The 23,088-nt window shown below is 42.7% G+C and overlaps 1 protein-coding gene across 1 annotated transcript in view; it reads left to right on the top strand.

The window, feature by feature from the left end:
* The window catches only part of dcc (DCC netrin 1 receptor), a 137,222-nt gene that overhangs the window by 22,070 nt on the left and 92,064 nt on the right, over window positions 1–23,088 (top strand). Inside the window, exons 8-10 of the mRNA XM_030743288.1 lie at window positions 18,027–18,168; window positions 20,119–20,229; window positions 21,456–21,650. Of these exons, the coding sequence (XP_030599148.1) occupies window positions 18,027–18,168; window positions 20,119–20,229; window positions 21,456–21,650 (448 nt within the window). The remainder of the gene's footprint in view (window positions 1–18,026; window positions 18,169–20,118; window positions 20,230–21,455; window positions 21,651–23,088) is intronic.

Genomic DNA, 23,088 nt, shown 5'->3' with positions numbered 1-23,088 from the left:
GGCAAGCAAAGCAGAGAAGCACTATTATGATTGCTGTTCAGGATCAGTAGAAGAAAAGAGAAAAGTCACATTTTAACTGAGAGGCTTTTGGTTTGTTAAAAAATGTTTTGGCTTCGAAATCCCGACTGTTAAATATTATAAACTTCAGACACATCAAAGGCAGTCGAAAAGATTTTGTATCAATTGATCGTCCCCTAAAAAGATGTTCTTCTTCCAGCAGACATTATAAATTCAATAAAAGTTATGGAAGAAGATCATTAGATCATCAGTCAGTGCCACCATTGAAGACATCCAGTTTATATTGAGAACATAGTGAACTTGGTATTCCCAGTCACCCCAGTATGTTTCCAAAATCAGACTTTTTTAATCCACAGAACTAGTGTTTAAGTACTCTATATTACCAAAGGTATTCACTCTCCCACCCAAAATCCAGGTGTTCCAGTCACTTCCACAGGTGTATAAACCCAGCACCTCGGCATGCAGACTGCTTCTACAAACATCAGTGAAAGAATGGAGCTCAGTGAATCCCAGCGTGGTACCGTGATAGGATGATACCTGTGCAACAAGTCCAGTCATTACTAAATATTCCACAGTCAGCTGTTAGTGGTGGTTAGCAGTGTTACCTCACAGCAAAAAGGTCCTGGGTTCAATTCCACCTTGACGGGACCTTCCTGTGTGGGGTTTGCATGTTCTCCCTGAGTTTCCGTGGGTTTTCTCTGGGTTCCCCCAGGCTGTGTAAAATCAGAGAAAGCGCCGCAGATGGCGCCAACTTTCTGCAGAGTCAGTCACTACAGACCTCCAACCTTCATGTGGCCTTCAGATCAGCTCGAGAACAATGTGTAAAGAGCTTCATGGAATGGGTTTCCATGGCCGAGCAGCTGCATCCAAGCCTTACATCACCATGCAAAGCGACACATGCATGCCACCACTGGACTGTAGAGCAGTTATGTGTTCTCTGCAGTCACAAATCACACTTCTCCATGTGGGCAGTTTGTGTACTAGAAGAGATTTGTTAGCAGGTTTTTTCAGCAGCTTGGAGAATGTTACAGTTTCTGCACTTTCTCTGTGTTTTCTGTTATTTCAGTTAATCTGTCTTTTTTCATGACACTGAGATGAAGGTTGTGGTTGGATTTAGCTTAGAAAGGTTTCTGAGTCAAATGATGTTGCAGTATCTATATGACAACTATTATACGAGCTGATGAAATTCTCTAAATATGAAGCAAAGGTGCTTCAATGCTGCCGTTATTAAGGATCAAGCATATCGTTATCTTTAACAAGGGCAGAGATCATGCAATCATCAAGCAAACATTGATAAATAAACAATATCTGTGACATAAAAACACACCGAGATTTAAAAGGCCAGGATAAAATAACATTAAAAACATAAGGATTTATTTTAGGACTGCAACAATTTGATGCTTCGTTTAAAGTCTGCGGCGCTCAGACGTCACTGTGGAAGCCTGCGAAATAACGGAAGTAGCCGATGTCATGCCAAAAAGTGTTTTCTGGTATTTGCCAAAAAATGACTGGCTGTATTTGGCAGATGATCACTTTTTGGCACAACACCAGAACGGATCTATCATCACAGCTTGCTGGCGGGCACTGCCATTAGCATTAGCGGTCGTCCGGTACCTCAGTTTAACGTGGATCTGTCTGCACATATGTGGCAATCGCAAAGAGGTGCAGCCCTGATTTAGTTAGCAGATCAGTGGCTAACTGGACAAATTAGTTTTGAATCTATGTGTCCTGCATGTTTGCATCCTGGATCTTTGGTCAGTTGGACACAACTTGAACTCCTCATGCAGGGCTGCCTATGACTTTGGATACTGGACATAAATTATTTATTTGGAAGTGAAAAAATAAACCCAAGTATTCTGCCAACTTTGCCTGCTTAATTTGACCAAATTTGACTTGCTACCACAATTCCTGACCTATAACTGTGGGCATGCTTGGCTGTGGGATTGATCCTCTATACGCAGGGTTTGTTCCATAATATCTAGAGCAGGGATCCTCAAATCCAGGCCTCGAGGTCCGGTGTCCTGCAGAGTCAAATATAGAAGTCATTAGCAGGACTCTGGAGAACTTGACTGCATACTGAGGAAGTAATTCAGCCATTTGATTCAGGTGTGTTGGATCACCTGTGCACATCTAAAACCTGCAGGACACCGGACCTCGAGACCTGGATTTGAGGATCCCTGATCTAGAGGCTAGGTCGGTGTGTTGAGGTCTTTGAGTCATTCCTGAGCATTATTGGAGTGTAAAAGGGGCGCCTTGTCCTGCTGATTGGAGTGCTGCTGCACAGGTGGGGTTTGGTCTGTAGTAATGGTTATTTGGGTTGTATAGTAGTCAAAATAATGTCCACATGAATCCCAGGATCCTAAGTTTCCCAGGTGAAAGCTGGATTGTAACAAGACATAAGGAGGCTGATTGGTGTGTTTTGCGGTGGACTTTTTAATTCAAGCAGCCAACTAACACTCACTATGGGAATGTACAGCGCTTATACTGGCTTTGACCTCATTACTCCCAACATCAAAACACCAAGCTCAGCATGGCACAGCGCTGCAGGGAGTGACAGCGGTAATTTGCATGATTGCATTAGATGTTTGCTGAAGTGACAGTATCATATGGAGATGAAGAACCTGCTCAAGCCTGAACTGGTTTGCAGGTTTTCCTCGAAGCCTGCCTGCTGAAATCATTTTCACAGGAGACTCAAAGATGTGAAAGTTGAAATATATGAGTGACTTAAAAGGGATTTATTCTGCTTATCCCCATTTCCTCTCATATATATATATATATATATATATATATATATATATGCTGGGGATGTCCATATTAAAGATGGCCAACGTTTCACGTAATGAGGTCAGTGTAAGTGCAAGTAAATCCTGTGAGCCAAAAGTTCAGATTCAGGCTGTGCTAAACACTCAGCTTTACACAGTTTTTTCTGCTCTTGGCTCTCTATGATGTCACAGAGAGCTTATATTCTTATATTGTCATCTCACACAAAAGCCCCCACCCACCTGCTGTTCATATGTCTTGCTAAATGGGGGGGCAGAGTGAGCGAGTCCAGCCTAAAACAAATAAGGATTATTTTGAACTGTGAATCATGCAAAGCTACAGGAGCTGAGAATGAGCACCTAGATCACCCTCAAAGTAAAGAAACATGAACTGTGATGATCATGATGTGAAAGAAGCCGTGGTAGGTACTGCAGCTGCAAGCATCCGCAGCAGAAATGAGTTTTATAGTGAAATCTAAAAAACTGCATGCAAACTATGAACTTCTGCAGTGACCAGATTACTCCTTATTTGTCTCTATCACACACACACACACACACACACACACACACACACACACACACACACACACACACACACACACACACACACACACAAACACCATCCAGTGCCTGTGTGTGTGTGTGTGTCTTGTGTGTATGTGTGTCCTGCCTCAGTCAGTTTCTCTGCAGCTTGTTGCTGAAGGAAAAAATGTGAATCTTTCCACTTCTGTCAAGTTTCTGCTGTCAAACCAACTTTTCAGACAAATTTGACATTTCCTCAACTTTCCTCCAGTCAGTGGAGCGTTACTGTGAGTGTGTGTGAGTGTGTGTTGTTGAATGCTTGGCTGAACACAGCACAGAGTTTACACTATGTCAGGCTGTGGGGTTTTTACCCAGAATCCTCTGGAGAGTCCAGCTGGGGTCACTCCGTGTATATGTACGACTGTCAGGCTCCGGATCAGGAGTGGTTTTAGGTAAGAATTCACTCGTACTGCAGACTTTTAGCAAAATATCCTCCAAAAAGGTTCCTGCTGGAGCGATTTAGCCTCCCAGTGAGTCTCTACAGGAATCAGATATTTTACTATGGAGACTTTGGAGACTTGTCTAAATATTAATTAAAGAAAATATCAGTGAGGTATCCTGCTGAGCTCAATGTGAGATATTCATTTAACTTTTTAGGGTATGAAATTAGGTTTTTCAGAGTTCTTTATGAAATTTCTTAGCTGACATCCTCCTTGGGGAGCTGCTTCCACATCTATTCTTAGCTATGTAACTCTTGCATGTATTCATTTTAATCTTAAATGTGCAAGTTTAGCCTTTCATAGCCATATATTTCATGTTCACACACAAATCTGTCCAATAGTCTAAAAATCATAAAAGTCATATTTCCACAAAAACCTGGAAATAATCAATAAAAGCTTGAAGATCCAGAAACAATTAAAAACAACAGGAAATATTTTAGATTCCAAATTAATGACAACCTTTAAATCTTTGTACTAAATTAAATAACATTAGTTAAATTTACTAAATTAAACTAACAGATTTGTTTAAGTTGTGCTTCATTATGACATTATGACCACTGACTGGTGAAGTAAATAACACTGATTATCTCTTCATCATGGCACCTGTTCGTGGGTGGGATATATTAGTGAATATTTTGTCCTCAAAGCAGGAAAAATGGGCAAACTTAGGGATTTAAGCAGGTTTGAACAAATTTGGGCCACATTGTGATGGCTAGATGACTGGATCAGAGCATCTCCAGAACTGCAGCTCCTGTGGGGTGTTCCGGTCTGCAGAGGTTATCTATCAAAGTGGTCCAAGACAGGAACAGTGGTGAACCAGCGACAGGGTCATAGGTGACCAAGGTTCACTGACCTGTGTGGTCCGATCCACCAGATGAGCTACTGTAGTTCAAATTGCTGAAAACGTTCATGCAAGTTATGATAGAAAGGTGTCAGAATCCACAGGGCATAGCAGTTTGTTGAGTATGGAGCTGCACAGCTGCAGACCAGTCAGGGTGCCCATGCTGACCCCGTCCACCACTGAAGGTACCAACAATGCACATGTGAGGATCAGAACTGGATCAGGGAGCAATGGAAAAAGGTGGCCTGGTCTGTTAAATCAAGTTTTCTTTTACATCATGGGGATGGTCGGGCGCCTGTGGGTCACTTACCTGGGAAGCACCTGGCACCAGGATGCACTATGGGAAGAAGGCAAGCCAGTGCAGGCAGTGTGATGCTTTGGGCAATGTTCTGCTGGGAAACCTTGAGTCCTGCCATCCATGTGGATGTTACCTTGACGTTTGCCACCTACCTAAGCATTGTTGCATCCTTTTATGGAAACCCTATTCCCTGATGGCCGTGGCCTCTTTCAGCAGGATAATGCTCCCTGCCACAAAGCAAGTGTGGTTCAGGAATGTTTTGAGGAGCACAACAATGAGTCTAATGTGTTGACTTGGCCTCCGAATTCCCCAGATCTCAATCCAATTGAGCGTCTGAGGGATGTGCTAGACAAACAAGTCCGATCACTCACAGCTTAACAGACTTGAAGGATTTGTTGCTAACATCTTGCTAACATCATCACATCAGGACAGCTGCTATTTTTAAACTTCTCAGTGGAAGTCCTGTCCCCTTGTACTCGTGCTTCTGTAATGCATGCTGGGTTTTTACTGGTGTGTCAAAAACAGTGATCTTTCAACTTGGTTTTCCTTTTTTTAAGAAATGGACAAAGGTGCAGGGAACCAAATCTAGAAATGGTAGACTGTGACACATTTTTTTCAGGTTTAGAAACTGTGGAGCCTTCAGTTGAGAAGTGCTGAAAAGTGCTTGGTCTTATGGCTCAGTCCCACTAGACTAAAAAATAGGACTGCAACCTCCCTACGACTAAGAAAAGTTTGCATGCCGCAGTCTCCGACCATTGTTGTCCCTGTGGGATTGTAGCATTAGCCAGAGACCCAACAGTAAATTCAAGAAGATCCTCTTCAAGAAATTCTCATCAATTTGATCTCATAAGTTTGCAGCTCTGGTGAAATCTCAGTGTGGTTTAAGTGGTCAGAACTAGGGCTGGTCCTGGAGGCTTCATGTCTGAGAAGATGACCTTGAAGGGGAGGCTGTCCACATTTAAATTAGGTAAAGCTTTTGTGTCTGTTCCTGGAACTTTCTGTTCACACCTCAAATGGCTGACTAAGCACCATTGTGATAGTGGAAAGCGTGATATTAGAACTAAATGAAAGTGTCATGAGTTAAATAGTTCAAACAAGAGGCTTTTTTTATGTTAATGTGTGGCTTCACTGACATTTCTAAAGCAGGCAGACAAAAGTGAGAAGAATTAAAAAGATCGAATTTCAATACAGACTTCAATAAATAGAAAAAAATGAGGACTTCAGCCTTCAGTCCTGACAAAAGGTTTCTAATAGTGGCTTTAGAGATAGCAGCAGACCACGAGTGGCTGATAGAAAGTGATAGAGCGTGAACAGTCGTCTGTCTCTGTGTGTTAGCCCTGTGACAGACTAACTACCTGTCCAAGGTGTACTCTGCTTCTCAAGCTATGGCAGCTGGGATAGGCTCCAACACCCCCACCCACCCAAAAAGGTGAAGCTAGCTGGAACTAAGTTAGCAGCAGCAAATATAGCATTAGCATTAAGACGCTGAGATTAGGTTTCAGGTAGATGTCTGTGATTCATTTATTTGAAATAACTGATTATTATTTTAATCAGTTTGCCCCCCCAATGACAGAGTACCAATATATTATTGCAGGAAATGATGATTTCATGCAGTCCGAGACTCTTCAGATCAGGGATCACAGTACTCTATATATCATGGGTAGCATGGACACTCATGATGTCTCTTCTTTAGTGAACTTCAACGACGTTTGGCTCTTGTCGGAGCAGCTGGGTTTCAGGCACGATTCAAAATAGCTTTTAAAGCTTAAATCTGGAGGAGGTCTGTAATGGAAAATCACAGCAGTTCCTCCTTTGGCCAAAACATGTATAAAATTTCTCCTTCACACTGACATACAAAAGACCGCACAGAATGATTCAGTTAATTAGAATCATTTACATATCTGAGCTGCTCTTAAAGTTAACTCTTGATTGTTCTTGCCAGGAACAAATATCCTCCGGGGTCTTTTATCCAGCAGTTTATTAGAATTCAGATTTTGGCATCGTGGTGTAATAGAGTTTATAATAGAGTTTATAATAGAGTTTCACCGGCTGCAGGTTGGACCTGTTTCAGGAACGTTTTGTTGTGTTTAGACTTTAGACCGTGACCAAGACTCCTGCCGTGACTGACCAACAGTCATCTCCTGTGTGGTTTTTGAAATGTCGACTGGGCATGCTCACATCCTTGTAGGACAGCTGTGACAAATAACAAAACAATAAACTGGATGCAGGTCACGGGACCCTCCCTGGTCCAATCAGTGCGACTGTTGCCACTCTATTATCCTGATGAGGTGGGCAGAGCTTCAGGTGATGGCGATGAAAGGACACAGAAGCTGATGAATGACAAAGTGATGATTATGTTTTTAGTTTTGGTTCTGAGGGTGTAATCATCCTGTTACTGTGATGGCTCTACACAAAACCCCAGAACTGGAGATGATTAGCAACACGGGTGGGTGTCAGAGGGGGTATCTGAGAACATCTGGCATCAAGAATCAGGCTGCAAGAACAATTTAATGAGCCAAATGTACGGATCCACACTGCAGGAAATGTTTCTGTTAAATTACAATGTTTTATTAGGTTTTTAAATCCAAAACAGATTATTTAGTTCTCCGTCTCACTGTGTTCGCCTTGTGAGAGGCTGGTGACCCGTCCAGGATGTAGTCCACCTCTTGCCCACTAAAGGCTGGGACAGACTCCAGCATCCCGCTCTCAGGGAAAAAGTAAATGTTGGGTGGATGAAACCAAATAGGTTTCTAAATGATCAACACCAATGAAAAATAGTGGAACTGATGCCATGAATATACCATTTATAGATATAGATGAGTGTACTTCTATAGATATAGGCACCTATATGTAAGGTATGGATAGGAACATATGTTCTTTTTAGTCCTTAGTCCTACCACAAAACTCTGGAATTTCTTTAAACACGTTTATTTTACATATATTATTATGTTTTCCCTTATTTTCTGTCTCACACACACACACACTGGCCTTACAGACAGATCAGCTAAAAGAGCTTGTTTCCTGCAGAGGATGAACTGAGGGTCTGCTCTAAGTATCAGATAAATAAGGGTTTTTCCTACAATAGAATAAAAATACAGAGTTAGGAAAAAAACAGGATAGATCCTCACTATAAATATCCTCTATATACAAGGAACCAACTGCACACACACACACACACACACACACACACACCCCAAGTGTATTTTTGGTATAGACCCTAACAGCTGCTTGTTTTCTGAGCACACACACTGAATGGTGCAGCGTGGCATCGCATGTTTCGTTGCAGACCAAATAGAGACATTCTGCCCTCCTTGTGATTGCTCCTCTTACCCAGAGGGCATTTGCACACACACACACACACACACACACACACACACACACACACACACACAGACACAGTCAATGTGATTGCAGCTCTCACCCAGAGGACATAAACAAACAATCACAGATTGAATTCAGGGAGTGTTTACCCACCTGGTCCTTTGTGTGTGTGTGTGTGTGTGTGTGTGTGTGTGTGTGTGTGTGTGTGTGTGTGTGTGTGTGTGTGTGTGTGTGTGTAGGTCACAGGGTGGATGAGGCGTTCTGTATGCAGCCCTCACTCTGCAGCTCAGCATACAGAAACAGAGGAGATGCCCACTGAATTAATTCCAGGTTCACTTTAACATTTTGTTGTTCTTCAGAGCTTTTTTCATACATCGATCGCACAAATCGCTCGGCGGCACAAACAGTCGAAGTACAGCTCCAAACACAATAACACCGACTGCACCCATAAATTAAATGCATCAGAGCTGCTGCATGTCCTGAATCAGCAGCGCTGGAGTTTCTAAATACCTGCACTGCTTTACAGAGGCAGAGGAGATACAGGAGGGTTATAGGAGGAAGTGATCATCATCTGAAGTGAAAGAATCGAATACAGCATTAGTTCAGGCAGACCACAAAGTAAAGCTGAGCTATAATCCCAGCAGATCAGCTGATCTCAACAGAGATAGGTACTGCCAAGTATAAATTACTGCAGATGGAAATATTGTTCTGCTGTGAGCTGTAGTTGTCCTGACTGAACTACAGTTCTCATGTTAGTTTGGGCTTTGTGCCTCCTTATTCACCTCATCCTGTGTTTGTGCCTCAGTGACAGGAAGTAGACAGGCAGGGAATCATGGCACTCTTCCCAGTCCCAGTTTCCACCCTAATGACGCCCAAACTATCCCAGCAGTCTGTGCGCAGGAGTAGTTGAGTGTCTGAGTTCATGAGAACTTAAAACAGGTTGGATGGGAATTGGGACTTTGGCACCTGAATTTCCACCAAGTTCTTTAACCGCTTGTCCATTTCAGGGTTGTTGGGGAGGTATCCCAGCAGTCGTGGGGTGAAAGGCAGGGTCAACACAGAGACACAGACAACCATTCTCTCTTACATGACTTTATGATACCAAAACCTCTGTCCTGTAATGGTCTGGGGACTTTTTAAAGGGGTAGAACGGACAAGAGATAATAATAATGTGTAATATAGGAGATGAGCGGCAAGATGGAAGATGTCGCCTCACAGGAAGAAGGTTCTGGGTTCAAATCTCTTGGCTGGCTGTATGTGTGGCGTGTGCATGTTCTGTGCCTGTGCTCCGTGCAAAGGCATGATTATTAGCTAAAGTAGTATTAGTATTAGTGTAATTTCATGTAAACCGCTTTGAAAAAAGAAGATGTGTAGTATAAAAATTAAGAAGATGCTACGGAGTGATGAGACCTGCCTGTGAGGACTTCAGCTGGATGGTGCAGATGGTGCAAAAAAACCAGCTAAAACATTCAAGATACCAATGTTGTCTTCATCAGCTTCTCCTCTTCGCAGTTCTGCCACTTTTCTGCTACTCATAATGTGTTGTAGTTACTGTTATTTCTCTTTGGGATTGAGCTTTTCTTTGCAGGCTGATGCGTGCTCATCCATCCAAGGTCGCAGTGGGGCCGGAGTCCATCTCAGCTGATCCACTGAGAACCTAGATTGGGGGATAACCCGGGTCAGGGGTTTGACACTGAGAGGATGTTTCAGCTGTTTAATGAGGAGTATGTGTGAACATGTTCGTAGTTCAGCAGGAAATTAAAGGAGTTTTGAAGCCTGTGCTGCACATACATGAAACCAGTGAATGTATGTGCTGTATCAGACTTCAGAGCAGTGTTGGCATGTCTTTGGTTATCTTCATTAAATTTCTGTAAGATGTGTGTGCCCCCACCCCAACTATGATTATCAAGGCTGTCTGATCATTATCTGTATTATTATCAGCGTTATCTTCATCAGCTTTCTGCAGACCTCCGTGCATTTTCCTGGTGTTCTCTGAGGGAAAATTAAAAGAGACGGAAGCGCTCTGCCTGTTTGAAGGCGCCGAATGAGGCCATGCCTCCGCTTGCCCTGCTGCTTTACAATGTCATCCACCTCTGAATATAAAGCAGCTGCAGGAGGCGTTTGGGTTCCCAACATTTTCTGCTCCAGTCAGAGCAGGAAAACTATAGAGAGAAATGATCTGGTGTTTCAGTACCGCCGGAGGCCACTTCACCCCTAAATCACACATGGAAAGGAAATACTTCTGATTTCAGCTTAATTGTTCCACGGTTCCCATTTAGTTCAGTCTGCACCGTGAAAGGCGTGAAACTCAATAAATGAATGAACATAACACACCTCACTAGTTCAGAGACATGATTTCTACCAATGTACGTCTGACATTAACAGACAGTTTCAGATGATTTGCATTTTATTCTCTCGCTAACTGCTCGATACAGACAGCAGGAAAGCAGGATGGTATGGGGGCGTACAGGTCTCGGGTTTTGACTTCTACTTAATAATAAGGTTAATGCGATTGGACAGGTGGTGGATTATATGGCTTGTCGGATCTGTGAGGCAGTTCTTTCTGATGATTGTGATTTCTGCCTTTTAGCAGTCTGCCTCTATGAGATCTGAGCTTGGTAAATACCTAACTTTTAGAGCAAAATTGCTGGATAGTGCCAAAGAATGGTCCTTCCTGTGCTGTATACACACACCTGCACAAATATACCAGCAGTCTCTGGTATATTTGTATATATTCCCAAATTCTAACCATTTATAAGAGTAATAGTTTTACAGGATTATTTAGGATTTCTTCTTTTGGATTGGGAGACCTGTTACTCCAAGCAAGACAGTTCTCTGCATCTCAGGATGCAGTTTATGAACACTGGGAAGGTTGGAGTGAGAGATGGGCCAGCAGTTTGGTGCAGCATCCCCAGTAATGCCTCTCTTGAGGCAGACTGAGGTTAGCCTTAGAGATAGGCTACCCTCTTTGCACTGGAAGGAGCCAACTGAGCTGGTTGGGGCAACTGATCAAGCCTCCTGGTTTTCTCTTCTTGGAGATTTTCTGTCTATAAAAATTGGAAGGAGAGCAAAGGGTCCACCCACTGGTAGAGTGATTATAGATCATCTGGTTGGAAATGCTTTGGGATCCTCCAGGAGGAAATGGAAAACATAGCTGGGGCAAAGGATGCACCTAGAACACCCTGTTTATTCTCCTGCCACTCGGATGGATGGATGGATGGATGGATGGATGGATGGATGGATGGATGGATGGATGGATGGATGGATGATATTTTAAAGGCATGTTTTCACTACATTCATCATGAAGAATGAGAATATTTTTCACTGTTCACGATGAAAGCATCACACTGATGACAGTATGCAACAATATAAAGGAGGCTTGATCAATGGGACCATAAAAATCTGAATCTTAGCTGGTTAAAATGTGTCATTTTCTTGGTTATATCCAAACATCCTGTAGTGCAGCTCCTACCTCAGATCACTGCAGAAATGCTGCTCTGATCACTCACACTGTGTGCTCTGCAGTTTGTACAGAGAGAAAACATGAACTTCTGTTTCAAACTGACAAATTTTGTGAGGAGGATCATCGCTGTTGATGAAAACTGGGTGTCTAACCTGCGGCCGAGCAGCTGAGAAGCAGGACCAGGATCATGGTTGCCATTTTCCACCTTTGTGCACCAAGAATTTATCATTTATAAGATTGTCATTGTTGTGGAGTTCCCACTTTAGCATTTAAAGGCTTCTGAAGAGAACATTCAGAGGAAACTCTTTCATACCTGATGGCGTGATCTACCAGAACACAGGGATTTTTGTTCACACATGAGTCGCTTACCAGATTTCTCTCCCGGCATCTTCATCTTTCAAACAAAATAAGTTAAAGGGTCCCTCTTGTGACGCACTAGCAGAGATCCAGCTTGTATCACTGAGACACAAGTTCAAGTGGTCAGGGCGATTCTGCCATGGAGCTGAACGCAGTGCAGAGGTTCATGAGTCGACACCACTGAAGGGAGACTGTCCAAATTCAAATGAGGAACATTATGATGTAAGCTCATATGAATGTTTACTACTAGCTTCACTACGGGCGTTTATAAGTGAGCCGTCAATCTGTACAGCAGTGGAAACACCAATGTAAACTATAATAAATACATTTAATTCTTTTAATGCAATATCCCCGTATCAGTTCAAAGAGCGCCTGCCTTCTGTTGGTTAGCAAAACTACCAAATTGTGTTTAGATTCACTGATGTCACTGATGTCACACCACATGTGACTTGTGATTGGTCATTCCATGTTTTATCGATCGGAGTGGCTGTGAAATCCGACCTTGGTTCCTAAGAGGACAAATCCCAGATTTTGATGTGTCCGGTGGGAGCAGTCTCAGTGCCTGCAGCAGGTCTTAATTGCACTCAGTATCACATGAGCAGTGGTGTGTTTAGTGGAGGTGGAGCACTGTAGTACCACTGCGAGAGCCTGAGATGAAAGAAGTAGCTGCTGTTGAGGAGGAACGGAGCACTTCTCTCCAGATGGAGAGCAGGTATGCTGGCAGCATTGTCCTCCTTCACGGTTTCCCTCTTCGGTCCCCGTGGGAGATGTTGCAACACGAATTTAACTTCTGAACCGTTTCCATGGAGACCTCACATCCAACTGTGTCCTGTCAAAGTGGCTAATTAGTTAATGAAGCGCGTGGCGATGCCCAACCAGAGAGGGTGTGAGAGAGAGAGAGTGTGTGTATGGAGGAATTTGGCCGACTCATATTTATTCAGTTTGTCCCCGTCCCCAGCCCCCTCCATCCTTCTGCCTCTCCTCTCTTTCCCCTCCTCCCCCTCTTTCCTCTCATAATCAGTTCTGCTGTAATCAATTAGCTGGATGAGGAGCAGCAGAGGGAACAGGTGCAGCTAAATGTTAATGAATTCCTCTGCGGCCATCCTCACAGTAACACAGGCTGAATATTTAAACTGCTTGTTGGCCGGATGACTTGCACCACCGCTGAAGCAGGGATCCGCACACCATCACTGAGTGTGCTTGAATGTGTCATTACAGTAACATGTATTACTGTCTTTACAGCAGGAAGGTGTTCTGGGCGGTTTGGACTCTGTGTAAAACTACAGTCTGTTTGAGTTGATCCTTTTCACTGAACGTGACAGCAAATTGGTTTCTGATTGGCTGGATAATGAACCAAAGCAGGACCCAAATGCAGGACAGCATGAGGCAGAGTGACATTAAAATACTGAAAACTTTAATTCCAAGCAGTAGTGATACACATGTGTACGGCACATGGGAGGCAAAAGGTCACACACGAACTAACAAGCAACATCTGACTGATGAATATGCGAACTGCAAAGAGCGATTCACTGATTGGATCCAAAACTGGCAAAATAAATGAATACAAACTCAAAACGGTGACAGGCCGGCCAGCGTGTATTAAAGCTGTCACATCAAAAATCACATCCAGTTCAGTAAAGTTGGATTTTTAAGCACTTTGATGAGCACCATGCACCCAGCCTGTTGGTTAGCTCAGCTGATACCCTTCATCACGTCTGATGGAAACTTCTCATGCAGGGCCTGATAGTCAGTGTTAACTTTGACAGCAAATTTTGATTTAGTTTTAGTCGTAATTTAGTCATCTGAATAGTTTTAGTTTTAGTCGACCGATTAGCGTAAGAATATAGTCAACTAAAATATAAAGGGTGTAAAATGTCAGTTCCCTTGAATTAGTCATTATACACACTTAGACAAAATTAAACATTTATTAAAAGTTATGGAATAATATTAATGCTTGAAAGACCAATACACACACAAACATATTGAACAAACAACATCTTTATTTACCTGACCTTGTTTATCGATCATAACAATAAAATATTGATGAGTAGTCCTGCTCTGCCTGAAAAATTCACAGGCTAGTTTGGTCTTCCTGGGTTTAGATCAAATTTGTGCAACTGTGCGTTTGATTGGATGTTTCCCTAACTTGTCCTGCACTGTCACAAAATTACATCAGCTCTGACTGGATGTCGTCCCCACTGAGCATTTTTGTCTTGTTTTCATTCGTTGATGAAAGTGTCAGTTAATTTTGTCATCATTTTTATCCTTTTAGGTGGTTTTTATTTGGTTATTGCCTCGTTTTCGTCATGAAAAAAAGGGTCGTTGACGAAAACTATTACAAAAATAGTTCGTCAACGAAATTAACACTGCTGATAGTTAAGTAGCTTTAGACTGTCCACACTTGTCTGCAACCCACTTTACAACCCACCTCCACCACTCCTCAGAGTCATATCCGTTGTCATGCTGAGCCATACTACAAAATATAAACTACTGCATTTGGACATAAATCAGTTTCCATTTGACTGTAATTGTCATGAATGAACTGCAAATACATATTGCATATACTAGAAAGTTAATCAGAGAGCACTGTCTGCCGAGGTCAGTACCACATGGCAGTTTTAAAGAAGGTAACATGGATGCAGATCAGAATGTAGGGCGGTTTCTTCCTTTGCCCATCATCCATGTCTGCACCACGTTTCCTGAGTTTCAGCCTGGCAGGTTTTCACTGTGAAGCTGTGTCTCTATGTGGAGTCATTCTGCATCTGTCTGACATGCACATTTCAATTAAAAGTCACCAGTTCAAAAACAAGCCATGAGGGCTACGTTTATCCAGTGCACAGCATTTAGTTGTATTAACCTCCACATTTTTAAATATCCTCCAGTTTATCTTTATAGTAATTCCTATTATCATCAGTTACACCCACACCGAGCAGGAGAACTTCTGGAAAACATTTATATGAAGAAAAAAGCGATGGAGATGGAGGATTTTTTTCTTTTGTAATTCATTAATCTTCATTCATTAATGTTCATCCCACCTGACACACACACACACACACACACACACACAGGGTCAGACTGAGTATATCAGCAGGCTGGTTGATGGCAGCTGCCTCACAGAGCAGAGCGCACTGGGGGCCAGGCAAACATCTGTTGTGTGTGCGTGCGCACGCGCGTGTCTGTTTGTGTGTGTCAGAGGTGGGTTGTTAACATGCAAATAAAGCAATTAAAATTCATGCAACGCACACCCGAGCACACACAGATACACACTCATACACGTGCAAATTGAAATAGAAACACAACAGAAGCCAGACGAGCTTCTCTGCTGATTGCTGATCAGATTTGCATGCAGGCCCTTTTCACACTCTCCTGCGATGAAAACACAAACACTTTCAGAAATTATGCCTTATTTATGTTTGTGATATGTTAGACAGCATGTGGTTCATGTTGTCCCCTCAGGGATTATTTAATCATTTTGGCCTATTTCAGACTTCATTTTTTACACCTCTTTTTTTCCTTTTACTAATTCCAAAACCCACAGAGCAGCTCACAGCCATGGCACGATATAAAGATCATACTGTGATGCTCACTTTGGAGATAGTTACTGATACGTATGAGCTGGTGAGGCTTAAAACTGAAAAAAGATTTTTTAATAAATTTCACAAGTTAATTCAGACACAGACTATTAAATTATATTAAACACATTATCGCTCTCTTAATAGGTCCATACTTTTTACACTAAATTTTATGTTGGTAGGCAGAAGTGATTCTGAATTATGACCCAAAACTAAGAGACTTAAATCTACATTAAAACCCAAAACTGACCCCAAACTGCTCCTAAAAGTTATAAATCAAATCCAAGGAGACCACACAGAGACCAAAAGAGGCTCTCTAACACTAGAGCAATGAACAGAGAGTGAGATGCACACTTGTTACACACTCCTAAATGAACAACACAAAAACCCCAAAACGGCCAGAAAACAGGTCACAAACAGACCTACAATAACAGAGACGTCTGAACCTGTCACCATGAGATGAAAACAACCACACAGACCCAAAATGGTGACCACGGCAATAACAGAGAAATCTGAAAAGACACAGTGGGATGCAGAACAAGTTTAAAGAAGCAAAAAAAAAATAAAAAATACTGACAAATACATAAATATCCTAGCAAATATGTAAATATGCTACCAAATTAACCATAAAAATGTGGTCTCCATATTTTGTCCTTCTCGTTGAGTCTGGGTTATGATAATGGAAAATAGTGATGGGTCGTTCGCGAACGATCCGGCTCTAAGAGCCGGCTCTTTGAAGTGAACGATGGGAGCCCGCTCCTGATAGTGAGCCGTTTCTTTTTTCTTTTCGTTCGTTTAGTTTCATTTTTTTTTTTTTTTTTTTTTTTTTTTTGTGGAAGCCGCACGTGATTGGTTAAGATGAATGGTAGCGTATGACCGTCTACACTGAGCGGGAGGGGAGGGTCCACGGACGCGCTGCGCAGGGAGTAAACAAACAGCAGAGAGGGAGGGGCTCCTGCAAATGCGCTCAGAGACAGTTTAGAGCTAAAGGAAGTTGCGCTTTACATAGAGGCTACACACGGTGAGGAAAATGTGTGACGGAAAACGTAGTAAAGACTGGACACATTTCAACTTTATACCTCCAAACATGTGAAGGAGACACAGCCTACTTCAAAAGTGCCGGCGTTTGTGGACTTCCGGCAACAAATACCGTAAGACAACTACATGACTGTGAAGTGCAATTTCTGAACTTTCGGGAACCGTTTGAATTTTTTCGATAGCACGAATGGTCCCGGAGTTACGGTAAAAAGCCAGCTGATCAAGTTCCTTTGACCAGCTGACTCTGAGGTGAGGCTACGTCTTAATCAGCTGTTCGCAGCTTGTAAGGTCAGCAAACCTACGATTCAGCAGCGATTGCCTGACGTTAAAGGATTAATGTGATAGAGTGTAGACTGCAAATTTAAAATTTAATATTGAGCAGGCTCCACAAACAACCTGCACAACATATACGAATTGTTCATCCCTCAGTGCAATTAGAAGAACGGAACAGGGCAGGTCATCAGGCAGGAGAAACAGGATCATGTGCTCAAAGGCCCTTGTTTTTTCTGATTTCCAATCTTTTGTTTTATAATTTGTGTTTGGAGCACTCTATTATATGTTGAATATATAAAGAAACGTTTGATATAGGCCTAATGTTGTGTTTTTACATTACTAATTCATTTTACACTTTTTAAAAAAAATTAAAATCTAAGGAGCCATTTAGGAGCCGAAAGAGCCGGCTCTTCTTTGGGAGCTGAGCCTAAAGAGCCGGCTCTCTGAAAAGAGCCGGAATTCCCATCACTAATGGAAAAGAACCACAACGAGACCACAAAGAAGTCCAGTACTATGGAGCTCAGCTACAGGACCACAAATTACCACTGAACCCCCCAAAAAATTGAACCAAATGAAAAGCAACAAAGAAACAGAAACTGACCACATGACAAACTGACTCAAAATTGCCAAAATGGCCACAAAGTGACAAGAAACTGGAAACTATCACTACTGGATGGAAAGCAACCACACAGACCCAAAATGGCCCAAAAGTACCGGAATTAGATGAAAAGAACTACACATGGACCCAAACTCAAAATTATCAGCATTAGATCAAAAACAGTTACAAGGACACATGTAATAACCATAAAAAGGCCAATATAAATGGAACTCAGCTATGAGACGCTGTGGCTGGAAAAACTACCACGATTAGATGGAGCGCTACAGCGGGGCACAGAAGGGTCACAAAGCAGTAACCCACTGATATAAAATGTTCACAGACAGACTGACAGACACACAAAGCAGCGAGACAGAAACAGATGTGTTTCTGTAAACTCACCGTGAGTCACATGATATTTGGCCGCTCTGCTTACTTGTTGTTGTTGGTCTGTTTTTTTGTCTGTCAGAGCATCAAAGTATCCTGGCAGCCTCCTCCTCGCGGCGCCCAGAATGGGATCATCACAGCTTACAAGATCAAATACAGGAAGACCGGCCGGCGCGGAGACCAGGAAGCCATCGAACCCAACAACCTGTGGTACCTGTTCACCGGTGAGCCTCTGAAAGCTGAATCCATTTACTCTGAAGGACTGAAATGGTTAAAGATGTATCTGCTGTCGGTTTTATGCAACATCACTCAAATAGGAGCATTTGTTTGGGGATTCAGCTCAGAAGAATAAAATATTTGGTTTTTTCATACACACAGTACTTGTTAGTAAGATCAATTCAGTCTCATCAGGGGGCTGTAATGTCTCAGAGATTACGATAAATTGCCAGACTCATCTTTTAGTATTTGCCCTCATTTTCTCGCCCAAATAAATCTTTTAGAGCTGGACTCTTTGTTCTGACGAGTCTGCTTGTTCGGCCCAGACTACACAAACCCTGCTGTAAAGACCCCACCTGACATATATGTGAGGATCTAATGAAAGCACAGATCGTTTTCACTGAGCCTAATATGACAGTCAGCAGGTGCAAATCTTCAAATAGAGACAAAGAAGATTTAAAACCTAAAGAAGTGTGTGTGTGTGTGTGTGTGTGTGTGTGTGTGTGTGTGTGTGTGTGTGTGTGTGTGTGTGTGTGTGCATTTCTTTACTTTGGTGGAAACCAGCTGCATTAAAAGTCTGCATGTGTGTGTGATTGTGTGTCTGCATTCAAACTGCCACCAGCTATTATTTCAATTTGAGGTTTGCAGGATTTGAATGAAAGTGATCTTCCTTTTCATTATTTTCTACTGATGGTTATCTTCATCTGTCTGTCTGCATCAGAATCCGTCCCCCAGTGGCAGGTCTGCTTTGTGTGTGTGCGTGTCTGGAATCTGATCTGCCTGCTGCAAACCCGCCCGTCAGCAGTAATCACTCCTTCTTATTGTCTGACAATAAGAAGACAAATTTAAATGAATAAAATGATTTCATTTTATTTTTTTATTAAATAAGCTGCTTCTCCGAGGAGGTGAAGAGAACAGCAGATTAAATAAACATACTTAACGCTATGATTAAACCTTTATTTTACTCTATTTATGTAATGGCACATATTAACTAAGCCTCAAGTCCCTCCATGCAGTGCTGATCCCACTTAGTGCTGCAGGGAGCTCCTTCAGCACTATCGACTATCCTTCAAAGAGTGCTGCACTCTCAGATGTGGGTGTAGTTGTGGTGCGCATGCATGCTAGCTTTACTTGGCAGTGTTTGTACTGGACCTTATTGTCACTGATTCTTCAGAGCCATCTGACGGCGGTTTGTCTGGTTCCCCACGTTCGAGCCCGGCAACGAGCTGACAGGTCTGATATGAGGCTACATGGATGTAGCAGCACCGCGTGTTTGATCAGTCTGCTTTCTGCTACATTAAATATGTTCTTCTTCTTTGGTGTTTCGTAAACAGCCTCCTTTTAGTGGTGAGGTGCGTGAGCTCCTACCAGGCTAAAAGAAGAGAAAACATGAGACAGGAAGGACCAGAGCTAGCTGGTTAGCAGCATCTGAACTTTAAAAATAAGAGCACGGGGACCATCCAGTATTAGAATAAAAATAAAAATCACAAAATATACGTGCTTGGTTGTCAACAGAGCTAGAAGCCCATCCAAGTACAGACAACACTGGGTCTGTATATGAGCTCTTATAACACCCTGTTGCTTTTCAATTGCTTATAAGAAGCAAACCAACTGATAACAGGAATATATTTATGATCATACACATGATCATGAAAGCACACAGTGTGTCTTCTGTCCTGTCTTTCTCCCCTCAGCAGATGACCCCCCCTCCCTGAGCCTGGTTCTGCTGGAGGTTTCTTCCTGTTTAAAGGGAGTTTTTCCTTCCCACTGTCACCAAGTGCTGCTCATAGGGGGTCGTTTAGACTGTTGGGTTTTCTCTGTATTATTGTAGGGTCTTTACCTTACGGTATGAAGTAACTAGAGGTGGCTGTTTGCCGTGATTTGGTGCTATATAAATAAAATTGAATTGAACTGAAAAGTGAATGTCAGGTATAATGACATGATTTCTCTCTTCACAGGTCTAGAGAAGGGCAGTCAGTACAGTTTCCAGGTAGCAGCAATGACAGCAAATGGGACGGGTCCAGCAAGTGATTGGTACACCGCTGAGACGCCGGAGAATGACCTGGACGGTAAAAACAAGGAGCAACAGAGTGTGTGTGTTTGTGTGCATGTGTGTGACAGCAGTGATCTGTTTAACAGGATGTGAACACCTCCACTGCCCCAACACTCCCATAAATATTTAACCAGTTAAAGGCTGTTGTGGGTGGATGGATGGAAGTTTAGCTCGATGGAGGAGGGAAGAGAGGGGGGAAGGAACAGAGGAGGAAAAAAAGAAAAGAAAGGTTGTGTTTTTTTTAAAGTATTGTAGGATGTCCTTCATTTAAACCTAAATACTGAGGATAGAAAATCAGGACATCTCTTTCTTCTGAATTATGTAAAGAAAACACCTTCGTGCTCTTAATATCATTCAAAACAACAACAATAATACAGCACAGAACAGTTTGTTTGTCAGTAACTGTGCAGAAAGTCATAAGTGGAGGATTTAGTGCTTTAAAGTGGGCCTATTCTGCTCATTTCCAGCTCCATGTTTTTATTCATAGAGTAGACTACAGGTAGCTTTATGACTCAGGGTAAAAATAATTCCTATTATCTTACAGTGGGCCTCGGTGCATCCCCTCAGCTCATCAACTGAGACAAATTTCAGCTCCAGAATAAATATAAATACTCTGACAGGATATACCAGGTACTCTCTAAGTTATAATGGGAACTGCTCTATGCTAATAAGCATTAAAATGTCCTCATATCTGCCTGCAGCTACATTATGGGGTGTTCGCCGTTGTGAGGCTGCAGACAGAAGGAACAACAACATGCAGAAACAATCTGGCTGCAGCTCTGAGGATTTGCAGCCTTATAACTCTGAGCAGAACAATTTTGAAAAAAGCTGACCGGCTCAGCAGCAGGATGTTCTGGTCAGCAGGACGCTGCAGAGATAAAAACAACAAACACATCCATGCTAACTGTGTTTCCGGGCCGGGACAGAGGGAGACGCAAATCTGATTTCAATGGATTATCACTCAATAAAACGATATGAAGCATCTCCCCTCCGAGGACCGAGAGTGCGCTAATCTGATCTAATCCGTTCCTGAGGAATAACACTAAGTGTCAGGTCTTTTTAGGGCTAACAGGGTTAGCATTTGTTACCCGCAGCTGCTCTAAGTACCTGCTTCTGAGAGCACTAACAGGGTTAGCTTTAATACCGCTGGCGGTGGTAGAGGTCAGCACTGTGCCGAGCTCCCCAAACCACAGCCCTGTCATCTGCTTTGTGTGTGACATTTTATTGTTGGTCTGTTTGCAGAGAGTCAGGTGCCCGACCAGCCGAGCTCCCTGCACGTCAGGCCGCTCCCCAACAGCATCATCATGTCCTGGACTCCACCGCTCAGCCCCAACATCCTGGTCAGGGGTTACATCATTGGCTATGGAGTGGGCAGTCCTTACGCTGAGACGGTCAGAGTGGACAGCAAGCAGAGATACTACTCCATCGAAAACCTAGGTATGAATGAGCAGGAGTGGATTTACCCAGAGTGCAGTGAGAAAATGAAATGGATACCACTTCCATCCAGGACATGTTCAGCCTACATTAGCTGCCAGCTACCTCCAACAAAAGGAGGCAAAATAACTGAGAGAGCTTTCAAAGCCTGATTCAGCTCAAGCAGTGAGCAGGTTTGCTGTGTGATGCTACACCAGGTCACCATTTCCTATGGATAACAAGTTTTCCATCATTTCCAATGCTGCTTAATGTACTCAAACACAACAGTGTCATTATATGCTGATAAATTATGATAAATATATAAACTGTAAGGTTTGCCCAAAACACTGACACCATGTCCTCAGTACTGCTGGGTCACCGTTTTAAGGCTCGTTCATGCTGAACACATCACCAAGTCCTCATTTCTTTATTGATTTGTTTTTGATGGGTCTCACATAGACTGCAAATGAGCTGCTAAATGAGCACACTACATTCATAAACTGTGTAGGTACAAAGAACAAATGCAATGAATTATTAATATTATTATTAACACAGACCAAAACAGAGGCACAAACGTCTTGCACAGATCGTTCCTCACAGCAGTTCATAATATTTGGCAGAAAATGCTCCAAAAGGCACCAACAGACATGACTGAGAGATCCGGGTCACTGCCTCAGATTAGCAGAAGTGAGGCCAGCAGATGGCGATTGACTGCAGCTCCCTGTGCCGGGATACCGGTCAGTCAAAGCCGCTAAGACTTAAACTCCTGTATCCCCATGCAGCTGTTATGAAGGAGAAATTAGCCATAAAGACCAAAACTGTTATCATTAGCAGGCCGTAAACAGGCTGTAAAGTTTCACATTTGAACACCGCCTATCTTCTGACTCATTTTTGGAGCCAGCCTCAAGTGGCCATTAAAGGAACTACAGTTTTTGGCATTTCTGCATTGGCTTAATTTTCCATCCCCAGAAGCTGCTGCTTGGCTCATATTCAGCGCAGACTCACTGATGTGAGACAAGTCGCTCATTTTTATTGGCTATTCGCCTTTTTACCAAAGTCAGAGTTTGTTAAAATTCAACCTTGTGTCCCAAGAGGACATCCTAGATTGTGAGATTATGCAGGTCCAGTGGGTGTTCATGTAGTCGTTCTTATTTTGTGTGTGATTTAACATGATGAATGATGCATTCAGCGGAAACAGGCCATTAGGAGGAAGCACCACAGTTTAGTGAAACAGTTCTCGATATTTCCTACACTGAGCGCAAGCAAAGGAATTTATGTGGACAGATTTTTCCTTATTTCAGCAGCTGGGTGCCTTACTGTGAATTTAGGATACACTGGATCCACTCAGCGTCTGGCTAAAGGGCAAACTGGCAGAGCTCGAGGACACCTGATGCAACACCAGCCCTCATAGCCAGAAACACCTGCAGTCATAAGCAGAATGTTAATCACCAATAGTTTCCAT

Source organism: Archocentrus centrarchus, chromosome 12 (genome assembly GCF_007364275.1).
Source record: "Archocentrus centrarchus isolate MPI-CPG fArcCen1 chromosome 12, fArcCen1, whole genome shotgun sequence".
Taxonomy (NCBI): Eukaryota; Metazoa; Chordata; class Actinopteri; order Cichliformes; family Cichlidae; genus Archocentrus; species Archocentrus centrarchus.
Note: the sequence above shows the minus strand (reverse complement) of the source record. Positions and strands in the feature narration are given on the sequence as shown.